At 40.5% G+C, this 11,759-nt stretch overlaps 1 protein-coding gene across 1 annotated transcript; it reads left to right on the plus strand.

The window, feature by feature from the left end:
- The first annotated feature begins 9,301 nt into the window (after positions 1 to 9,301).
- On the plus strand, positions 9,302 to 11,420 carry LOC147625393 (xyloglucan endotransglucosylase protein 7-like). The gene is made up of 4 exons (XM_086819009.1): positions 9,302 to 9,625; positions 9,721 to 9,821; positions 9,972 to 10,165; positions 10,381 to 11,420. The coding sequence occupies exons 1-4, from the start codon at positions 9,433 to 9,435 to the stop codon at positions 11,093 to 11,095; spliced, it is 1,203 nt and encodes a 400-aa protein (XP_086675135.1). The 5' UTR covers positions 9,302 to 9,432; the 3' UTR covers positions 11,096 to 11,420.
- The last annotated feature ends 339 nt before the right edge of the window (positions 11,421 to 11,759 follow it).

The raw sequence follows: 11,759 nt of genomic DNA on the forward strand, positions 1-11,759 counted from the left end.
TGTTATTTCTTTTCAGGAGTTCAACTTCACCATCAAGCATACCCTAGGTTATCAATATGCAGCTAATTTTCTATCCAAATAATAGGGTTCAAAGATGACTTTCTAGTAGCAAATAATAGGGTTCAAAGATGACTTTCTAGTAGCAAATGCACAATTGTTTGGAGTGAAGAAAGTGAAAAACCAAACTGGAATGAAGAAATCCTCTTGTCTAACTTTTCGTTTTGTGAATATATGTCAAGATTATAGAAAGAAGCTGACCCTTAGGAATCAGCCATTCATGGTTTTGGTTGGGAAACTCTACAAGATGGGAATTGATTGAATACCAAGGAGGTGCATCATCCTAGAGCATGAGCAACCGATTGTGTTAGAATAAGCACGTGTTGGTGGAGGACAATTTTATGAAGAGATAACATGAAAGAAAGTGTTTTAAGAAGGACTATGGTGAAGACCAAGAACACTAAAGGATGCTCACACTTGTATAAAAGAATGTGACATGTGCCAAAGGATATGATAACCAAATGTTAACCCATTCCTAGGGTTAACAAGATCTACTACCATTATCTTATGTTAAGGAGTCAAGGTAGATATACCAAAAGGTCATACATTCAAGATATGAAGTAATGGTGTCCAAATCTACAACTTGGACGGGCGCCTGTAATATGGAATACTTATGGTGATTTTTGCTTCAAGAGCATGTGGTAGTAAGTTAGGATGAAGTCCTAAGTGATGTACTTCATGGATATATTATGAGAATAGTCATTGTAATCGCACTAGGACTCTTATGAGCCTAAAGTGCTTGGCCAACCGCCACAGTTTAAGTGAGTGTGAACACTTATGGCCATGTATATAAGTGAATATCTCTCATAATACAGGGGACTCTCCCATTGTGCAATAGCGTCTTTCTCTTGCTAATCCTCTTGCTAATCCTCTTGTTAATCTCTCCCTCTAATGCATGCTAGTGAGTGTGTGTGAGTGAAGTGAGGTGAGAGGAGGGACGAGTACATGTAGTGCAACGCAACGGTGTGACAACACTTGTAGGAGATGCGATGGAAATGATTCTCAAGGTGTTTTAGAGCTTCGAGACCTCAAGAGTTATGAGCTTGGCCATTGGAAAGATCCTTGATAGTTGAGGTTCACCAGGTAATCTTTGTTGGGGGGTTAGGGTGAGCCATAACATTTTTGGCGCTGCGATCGGCGGGCAATCATTCCTTGGCGTTTTTTATCGTTTTTCTCTAATCTACGCATTATCCATTGCCCGTTGTCTTGATTAATAGTTTCGCATGAAAAAGATGTGGTTTTGATGGAGATTTGTGTGTGATTTGGTGTAGAATAGCTCTCTTTTTTGTTTTTATAAAGAATGCTTTTTGGATTAATTTTTAGCTTAAATTGTTGTTTTTGCTGTTTGGTAATCTGGTTTTTAATGTTCCTAGGGCTTACACATAGAGTGTATTAGGCTTTGTTTGCATCCATTGCATCAAACAATGCTATGGAATATAAATTTTAGTGATTTTTAGCTTTCTTTAGAGTTAAACATAGAACTAGAATCATTAATTTTTGTTTGATTTATATGTTTTTTATTTGAATTGTATGCATTAGAGTGTTAGTATGCATTAGAGTGTTAATAAGCATTAGGAGTAGCTTAATCTATTAAAAAATTTCTCAAAAACATTAGAAAACTCTTAAAATCGACTAATCTTTCTTAATTGACTAGTTTTTGTCATTAAGGGGTGATTAATCTAGTTGTTCAAGAGGCAAAAAGATTAGAAAATGTGTTTTTTGGGGTTGAAATTGATCGTGAGAGGTCGAAATTAGTGTTTTTGAGTATTTTGAGAGCATCTAGATGCATCAAAACATATAATTGCATCAATTTCTTCATCAATTGGATGAATGTTTCTCTTTTGCTTAATGTTGCATAAAGAGAAGAGGTTAAAATTAAGAGTTTAATTAATCTCTAATTATAGGTTAATTTACACATGACTTGATGCACACAGCTTAGCAATTTCATGCTCTATCCAATGATGTGCTCAAAGGTATGAATTAATTAGTGATTAGTGGTTAATTAGAGCCCTTGATTAGTCTAAAAGAGAGAAAGGTTAGGGGAAGGATTAATCTTTGATTAATTTCTAAGTACTTTTTTACACGACTCATTAAGGCTAATGAGCATTGAATGAACAGATGCCAATGAGTTGTCAAATTGTCCATTTGGGAGTCATTTATGAAGGGTGTAAGGGGGTGTCATAAAAGTGTTGACTTTTTTGATTCCCACTTGCCTTTTTGGAAAAATCCCCATATCTTTCCAATTTAAAATTCAAAAAATATTCTCCTCAAACAAGGAAATTCGATTTTCCTCTAGACCCCAAAAAATAAAAATAAAAAAATTAGACGTTTCATGCCTTGAGTAGTTCACGCCTTAAGGCCTCACGTAAAAAAAAAATGGAATCTGTTTCACACGTTAAGGTTTCACACCTTAAGCGGATCACGTCGTGAATCGTACTTACTGTTTCACGCCTTAAGTGGATCACATCGTGAACTGTACATCCTGTTTCACGTCATGAAACAGCCCATCAACTCAGAAGTGAGTGGAGTTTGAATATTTGGAATCTACTCTTCGAGAACTTTCCAATGATGTATAGCATGATGGGCAATTTTGCATATTCAAGAAGCCCCCAAATTTGGTGAGATGAAAAATTTATCGTACGATAGAATCTAGCATACAATATGTCAAGTAGAAAAAAAATTGATGTCGTTAAGTCAATTTATGCATTTGAATTAATTGGAAGGAGACTTGTATGCTATGTGGTATTTTCCAAATTGCATGGAAACTTTTCACTTAAAAAAATGAAAGATTGCCAAAATATTCACGTTTGGTGTTTAAATACTCATGTAATTACATATGTAAAACTCTTAAAGATTTGTTTGTTACATTAGATAGTTTTTTATCATAAAAGAAAAAAAATTAGGCTATTCATATCTATACCTCAAGATTGATTGCTTTGTCGCACTAACCAAAAGAGAGTGTTTCTTGTATCTCTTCGTTTTATTTGATTTCTTCAAAGTATCTCCCATTTTATTTGATTTCATAAAGTATTCAAGAGTATGTAGAGTGTGTAAACTAACTCCTTAAAGTATCAAGAGTATGTAGAGTGTGTAAGCTGACTTCTTGCCAAGATTTAGCTCTTAAGAATAAATGTGAGTGTTGTTACTTAATCCACCCCCTAGGGGATAGGAGAGGTAGGGTGAAAAGATGCAAGGGACATCTCATGTACACCAAGCGAAGCCCTGAATCTGCGGAACTTCTCTGTACCCAATGCTTTGGTGAAGATGTCAGCGACCTGATCCTGTGTGCTGACATAAACAAGGTCAATGTCTCCTGCTAAAACCTTCTCTCTGACAAAATGATAGTGGACCTCTATATGCTTCTTTATGCGAGCATGAAAAACTGGGTTCCTGGCCAACTGTATACTGCTAATGTTGTCATAGAAAATGACAACTTGTCTATCCACTGATAGACCCAAATCTGCAAGTAGCTTTCTCAACCAAGCTACCTCACATGCTGCCATAGCAGCACCTCTGTACTCGGCCTCTGTAGTACTGGATAGAGCAACCGTAGGCTACTTCTTGCTGCTCCATGTCACAGCAGCACTCCCCAAAGAAAACATGAAGCCACTAGTAGATCTTGTATCTGAGATACTACCAGCCCAATTAGTATATGTGTACCCACGTACACATATCTTTGTCCCAGTTTCATAAAATAGTCCACAATGCAAAGTAGACCTCACATACCTCATTATGCGTCTTAATGCATCCAAATGTGGCTTCTAAGAAACCTGCATAAACCAACTCACCAACCCAACAGCATAGCTCAAATCTGGCCTCGTTGATCATCATGTAGATCAAACTTTCTACTATGCACCTATAAATAGTAGGATCCTCCAAAATCTCTCTTGAATCTACACTCAACTTGCCATTCTCATCCAATGGCACTCAGATAGGCTTACAACCTGTCATACCATACTTGGACAATATGTCCAAGCCATATTATCTCTGCAGTAATCCAATACCATGTGGTGACCTAATCACCTCAATGCCCAAGATCCTTCATCTCAAACTTCTATAGCAATATCTTTACATTAAAGATCTCTGCATCATGGTCCCCCGCAATGATCAGGTCATCTACATAGATGACAACAAGCACAACCCCTCTATCACTGTGTCTCACATACAGGGAGAAATTTGCATTGGCTACATGAAAGCCAATAGTGACAAGATATTCAGAAATCTTGTCAGACCATGCTCTTGGTGCTTGTATTAAGCCATACAAGGCTTTCTTCAACCTGCAAACATGCTCGGGGTGACTCACATCCTCATAACCAGGTGGCTGCAACATATACACCTCTTCCTGCAAATCCCCATGCAAGAATGCATTCTTTACATCCATCTGATGTAAAGACCATTGCTTTGATGTAGCCACTGCTATCACAACTCTCACTGTTGCCATCTTGGCAAGTGGGCTAAAAGTTTCCTCATAATCAATGCCATATGTCTGCGCATATCCTTTGGCTACCAATCTAGCCTTGTACCTGCTTATGCTTCCATCACTGTTATGTTTTACTTTGTACACCCACTTGCATCCAATGGCTTTCTTGCCTTCAGGCAATTGCACTAAATCCCAAGTCTCATTTCCATTGGCCTATCAACTGAACCACTAGATGAGGACTCTCCTGGTCCACTCAAAGACTGTGATTGCTGACTTGTATTCTGTGCAACCACATTTCCACTCACATCAGCCCCAATAGCTTCTTTTTCAGCAGTATACCCGTTGCTCATCTCATGAAAAACAACATCCCTGCTTACCCTCAACTCACATGTAGCAGGGTTATAACACCTGTATCCCTTTTGCTCAAGGGAATACCCAATAAACACACATTTTTTAGCTTTTGGATCAAGCTTAGTTCTCAGCTCATTTGGCACATGCACATATGCAATGCATCCAAAGACTTTCACATGAGACAAATCAGGTTTTCTGCCAGTAAACCTCTCCTCTAGAGTTACATCATGTATGGTTACAGTTGGATTCCTATTCATGATGTAAACTGCTGTAGATACAGCCTTAGCCCAATAGCTATGCGGTATATTCTTCTCTCCCATCAATGCTTGCGCAATCTCAGTAATGTGCCTGTTTTTCCGCTCAGTAACTCCATTTTGTTGCAGAGTGTATCTGCATGTAAACTATCTCCGAATACAATTCTTCTTCAAAAATTCAGAGAACTCATTGGAGAAGTACTCTCCCCATCTGACCTTAGGCACTTTACATATTTCCCTGTTTGCTTTTCAACAATAACTCTGAAATTCTAAAAATGAGTGAACACCTCACCCTTCTCCTTCATGAAGTATACCCACACTTTCCTTGTGTGGTCATCAATAAATGTCACATAATACCTGTAGCCTCCCATAGACATGGTCTTCGTAGGACCCCATACATCTGAATGCACAACATCTAGTGCATTTCTGCTCACATTTCTGTCACGTGGAAATACATGCTTTGTTTGCTTTCCAAATTGGCATGCTTCACATGTTTTCTGCATACCTTCAACTTTAAACTTTGGCAGCCCTATCACAATTCCTTTAGTCTACATAGACTTCATTCTCTGCACATTCACATGTCCAATTCTTTTATACCAAATGTATGTGTCTGCAATAATTCCTGAACCATTTGCAAACATCGTAGCACTCACTTTAGGCATGTTTACATTTAATGTAAACATTCTGCCCACTCTATTGCCTTTTGCAACCAACCTGCACTTGTCTTTAAAGTCTTCAACATAACAACCACATCAGGATTAAACCGAACTTACAAACCCTGCTCAATCATCTGGCCAACTGAAACCAGATTCTTTGTTATGTTCGGAACATGAAGTACACCTGCAAGGTACTTCACTTCGCCATCCTGCATAGACAATGGCACATCTCCAACATGGGCAATTGGATGAGCAGTGTCATCCCCTGTTTCCACAAAACCTGGTCTTTCAAGGTTTTTCATCTCCTTTAACCACTCCCCATGACTTGTCATGTGGTTCGGAGCACTTGAATCAATGTACCATCATACATCATCTTTATGTGCTGCTTCAACATTTTCAGACATGGCATTAACGACATGCTTCATAATAAACAACCTTTCATTATCCTCATTGTTTTTGCTCGAGGATGCATAGTTGTTTTGCTGCAATTTTCCATTTTGCATGTCAGCCTGCTTCTTATAACAATCTACCTAGCTGCAGATGTCCACAATAAAAGCATCCATGTGTATCATTATACTGCCTTTGCCAATTTCCATGACCTCTTTGACTCCCCCTGCCTCTGAATTGGCCTCTTCCACCTGCATGTTGTTGTTGTTGTTGTTGTGAATTCTGGGACTGTTGTTGTTGCTGCTGCTGGCCATAATTCTGATTACTTGTTCGGCCACCTCCTTGGCCGCGTTGTCCACGGCCTCCTCTACCTCGTCCTCTTCCTGAACTTGTGTAGAAGGCTTGTTGCTCTGAACTGTTTTTGTTTTGTGAAGACTGTTGGTCTTCACCCAAGCTTTTCTCTTCTATAATCAACATAGACACCAAATCTGTGAAATTGGGAATGTTTTCTCGAGTCTACATAGACGTCTTGAACGCCTTTGTATTGTGGCCCGAGAGACCACGTAGACAGACTTCCACCTTATCATCATCATCTACTGAAACACTAATAGATGCAAGGGATTCCACAATACCCTTGATCTTCAATGCATAGTCATTCATAGACATACTCTTTTTCTCCACAGTATGAAGTTTATTCTTTAACTGTATCTTTCGTGCCTTGGTATTCGTTTCATAGAGTTTTACCAAGGTGTCCCACACCTCCTTGGGGGACTTGGCATCCTGTATGTGTCGAATCATGGTGTCCTATATATATTGATAGAGAGCCAATACATAACTTTTGTGGCTCCTTGGTTCCAATCCTTGAACTCTTTCACATCTGCACAGCAGTCGGATTGATCTCCGGTATCTTCGGTGCCTCTTCATGCTCACCTTCTATGTAGTCCCAGTAACCCTTTCCCATCAGGAAATTTATCAACCTGAACCTCCAAGCATGGAAGTTGTTCTTGTCAAGCTTCTCAGCAACAATCTGGTTTATGCCATCATTTGACATCTTGCCAGACACACAAATTTACCAGAAACAGCACTCTGGTTTGTCCTGCATAAACTGCTGTATTTTCTACAGCGGTACTGTACTACACTCAAATGTCACAACCAGTGACCTCAATGTGCATACATACACCCAATGTCACAACCAGTGACCTCAATGTGCATAAATACACCCAATGGCAACTGTTGACCTCCTTGTAGCACACACAATGTCTGCACAACCAATCTGTCTTCCTGCAGTTCTTAAAACAGAGTTCTGTTGCTGCAGAGAATCGATGACTTACCCGCAGTGCTCGAAATCGCCTGCTTTCTGAAAAACGGAGGTCCTAACGCACCCAAAACACGTTTTTGGCCCAAAAATTTATGTTTGATAGGACGTTATAGCTGCCCTATAGCTTTACTCCCGTGAAGAAAGCTCCTCAATCAGAGATCGTTTACCAGTGTCTCCCGTAGAGCTCCCGACAAGGGTGTAGTCGCTAACACAAATTGGGAAGGATAGTTGAAGCTCTTACCCTCGTACCGCTTCTTGTGCTTCTCTTGCTTGCAGCTCAGCCCTTAGCATGAACCAGGCTCTGATACCATGAAAAGATGCAGGGGAGAAGAGAGCTTGAGCTCTTGCAAGCACACACACACACACTCGCAAAACCCTAAAAGAGAACACACAAGGTGAGAGGCTGAAATTCTTCTTCTTCTTCACACAACACTCAACACGCCATATACAAAGATAAGAGTACACACAATATGAAAGGTACTCAACCAAATACATACTAGGGTTCTCTATAGTGAGAACCCAACTAAATGAGCTAGCGCTATAACTATGCCAGTCTCTAGAATGGCTATCACACAGCCTGTCATCCCACTGGCCGCATATCACCCATGATCTCACCAACCATGCCAATGGTGTAAGTGTGGGGTCTATCCCCCAGGTGGGTCATTAGTGTCCACCGCCTCACTAGATGAGCTCGATATCTCAACACATGGGTAGGGAATGAACCCGGCACTTGAGTGATAGAGCTCGAAGACTCTACCACTGGGCTACTCACCCATCCCCTAGATTTAGCTCTTAAACAAAGGTGTGGTGACTTATGCTATGTAGGAAAGCAACTCTACATCTCATAGGCGGGGGTTGTTGATGGGCATGAGGCACCCTTGGCTCTTGGTAACATCTTCTAATAAACTTTCTGTATGCTCCTTGATACGGTCAATGCCTCCTCCCCTCCATTGTATGGGGAAACCCCACCTAGAAGCCTCCTCCTTGCACCGAGGCACACAAATAATAATGTGGATACAAAGTTGAAAAATGAGGGGAGTAGATTGTAATTTAAAATTTCATCATGTGGGACAAGGTGGGAGATATGATAAATGATGATTAGGTAAAAAAACCAGCTCAACTTCAAAGCGTACTTTTCCACGTTGGAATTCGAATTATAATCCGGGTTGAAATTCAATGTTGGCTTTATTTTCAAGGGTTATAATGTGGGTTTATTTTTAATTTTTAAATATTGGATTGAAGCATTGTCTTTGTGTGGATTGGTTGGGAAAAACATCTTTTTAAATGATTGAGGATCAAAAGGAGGGAGGGGGTAGGGGATGGGGGCTTGTGGGGGGCCAGCTATGATCCAAGCAAGTTAAAAAATCCATGGAAAAGAGATGGGGGCCATAAGGGAGAACTCTGGAGCAAAAAGCCATGAGGAGGCCTTTGCTTTTGAAGAGTGTGTCAAGGCCTTTGGCTTGCCATGCATATATTAAAAAGCACGCTCCAACCCTCACCAAGGCAAGAACGTTCTAAAGTGAAAGATCTAATTTATAAAATGGTAAAGCTTTCTAATCGTGAATTGTTCATGGGGATTTTTTTAAAGGCCATTGATATAATATTAGGGTTGAAAAAGGCTCGTTTTTGAGATGGACTTGGAGCATGTGTTTTGGGATCATGAGAATCATTTGATTCAACGATGCAGACATGCAAAAAAAACAATGGTGAATTATTTAACATCCACTAGCTTGCACTTGGACCATTAATTAAATCTTGCTTTTTTAAAACTCTTGTAGCCCCTTCAGGTAGGCTTGACCCATAGAATATATATATATATAGATGCTCAAGCTACTCTACACAGCTCATTATAGCTGATCCGGTTATACTTACAACTCTAAGCTTGTATTAAGCTAACACCTAATTTGGATTAAGCGAGAGTGCCACAAAATCATAGCTTAGCCTTCATCTAGCTCAAGTTCCGTTTGCTTGATTATTTGCTATTGCTTCATGGAAACAACGAATAATTATCGTCATTTTATCTCCCTTGCCTTGTTTACCTTAGGTTTGAATATATTACTGCTGCTCCCGCATCGTATCATGGCAGCAGACCTCACATCATATTTCGAGCTGGCAAACATCGACAACGCCCATTTCGTTGATGATGGCCAAGAGATCCAATTATCACTGGACCAAACTGACGGTAATTTTTGCTTAAGCGTCCTGGCTGTAATTTAACCAGGTCTTAACTATGGGAATTAGCTGATTAATTAGTGCCACAATCTCATTATTTTTCAGGTTCCGGGTTCGAATCCTATAGCTCCTACCTTTTTGGCAGATTTGACATGCGAATTAAGCTAGTGCCTGGCGATTCTGCAGGGACTGTGATCACCTACTACGTAAGCCGTGCTAAGTTCACAGCTAATCACACTCCTTAATTGTGTGTTAATTATGGCCAAACGCATCCATGTTAAGCTAATTATGTAAGCTAAATTACGGTTACCCTATGGATTAGTTGATTTGATTATATGAATTCGTATGTCGTTCAGCTTACATCCCTAGGCCCAAAACACGACGAGGTGGACTTCGAATTTTTGGGCAATGTGTCGGGTCAGCCTATCATACTACAGACTAACCTCTACGCAAGCGGCGAGGGGGGTAGAGAGCAGCGCATTTTCCTGTGGTTTGATCCGATAGCTGATTTCCACAACTACACACTCCTTTGGAACGAGCATCAAATTGTGTAAGTACGTCGATTAAGTGAAATTAAACTGATCAGGATTGTCCATTAAGTGATATTAAACTGATCAGCGTTGTTTACCTTTGATATTAATCGAAATCGGAGTGATTCTTAATGAAATGATTACTTCTTTTTTTTGCTTCATGACAACGCTGCTAATCCAGATTAAGCTATGTCTAACAGTGGATTAGTTGAATTGTTATGGCATTTTGATACAGATTTTATGTAGACGGGGTTCCCATTCGGGTGTATCCAAACATAGAGGCAGCAACCGGCGTACCTTACCTGCAAAGCCAACCTATGACTGTATATGGGACCATCTGGGACGGTGACAGCTGGGCAACACAAGGGGGTGGCATCAAGATCGACTGGTCGCACGCCCCTTTCACTGTGTCGTATCGAGACTTCAGTGCAGACGCGTGCGCTGACAAGGCAGCCACGCCAGGATGTGCATCAACAAGGTGGTGGAACCAAGGAGCATATGAGGCCTTGGATGCAAGCCAGCTCGGCCAGTTGAAGTGGGTGCAAGACAACATGGTGTACAACTATTGCACTGATAAAGTGAGGTATAATGTGACACCAATAGAGTGTTATTATACCACCCCAATTGTTTCAACAACCCCTTCTCTAGCACCATCTTCTCCTCCTCCTCCTCCTCCTCCCACACACAATGATTCTCCCCCTCCTAGCACAAGCCCCACCTCTCCTTCATCTCCTCCTAGCAATCCCACCACGAGCTCCTCCTCCTCCTCCTCTTCTTCTTCTTCTTCTTCTTCTTCTTCTTCTTCTTCTTCTCCTTCTTCAACTTTCAAAGTACCTGGCCCTTCCCCTCCCCCTAGCCTATCACAACAATCCGGATCAACCCCGTATCCCCACTACCCCCTCTCCACCATCCTTTCCATCCTCTCCCTCTCCTTGTACTTGTTTATGTAAAGACTACTTACCACATCCCAAAGCCATTTCCACATGAAATACAACCCCCCCTCACACACACACACACACACCAAGCCACCCACCCACCATCACCTCTCTTCTTCTCCACACCAAAAAGTGGAAAAAAACCCTTACATTCTTTTGATTCTTTTTAGGTCGAACTTCCCAATAAACCATGCCAACCTTGTCCTCATGCAAATTTCTTCATTTTGAAAAGGAGAACCATTTGTTCAAAAGCAACACTATATCACTATTCTTTTCCACATAAGAATTTGTACTCAAATTTCCATTTGGGTAATGTATTTTAACATTATTTTTTGCTCAATTAGCTCCAACTCAAGCAAAAATTAAAATTTATCGCTTTTAACAGTGATGTGCAATGAAGGAAAAATTAGCTATGCATTAAATTCACATATCTAGTTTAAGATGATTTCTATTAGGCAAAAGCATATGGACTAGTTTAATTAATTGTGAGATGTCATGACTAAACACCTTAGGGTGGTTGTAAGATGAGGGTGCTCACTTTCGTTCACTCTCTCTAAAATTGGGACATCGATGCAACTCGGGTGGAGTACCTCGATCGTGATATCGCCATCAATTAAAACACGACACGTGCCTCCCAAGCCTAAAGCACCATATGTCGACAACTAACGTCACACTAGCA

The sequence above is a fragment of the Cibotium barometz genome, chromosome 24, assembly GCF_041138505.1.
Source record: "Cibotium barometz isolate CiBa-2024 chromosome 24, ASM4113850v1, whole genome shotgun sequence".
Taxonomy (NCBI): domain Eukaryota; kingdom Viridiplantae; phylum Streptophyta; class Polypodiopsida; order Cyatheales; family Cibotiaceae; genus Cibotium; species Cibotium barometz.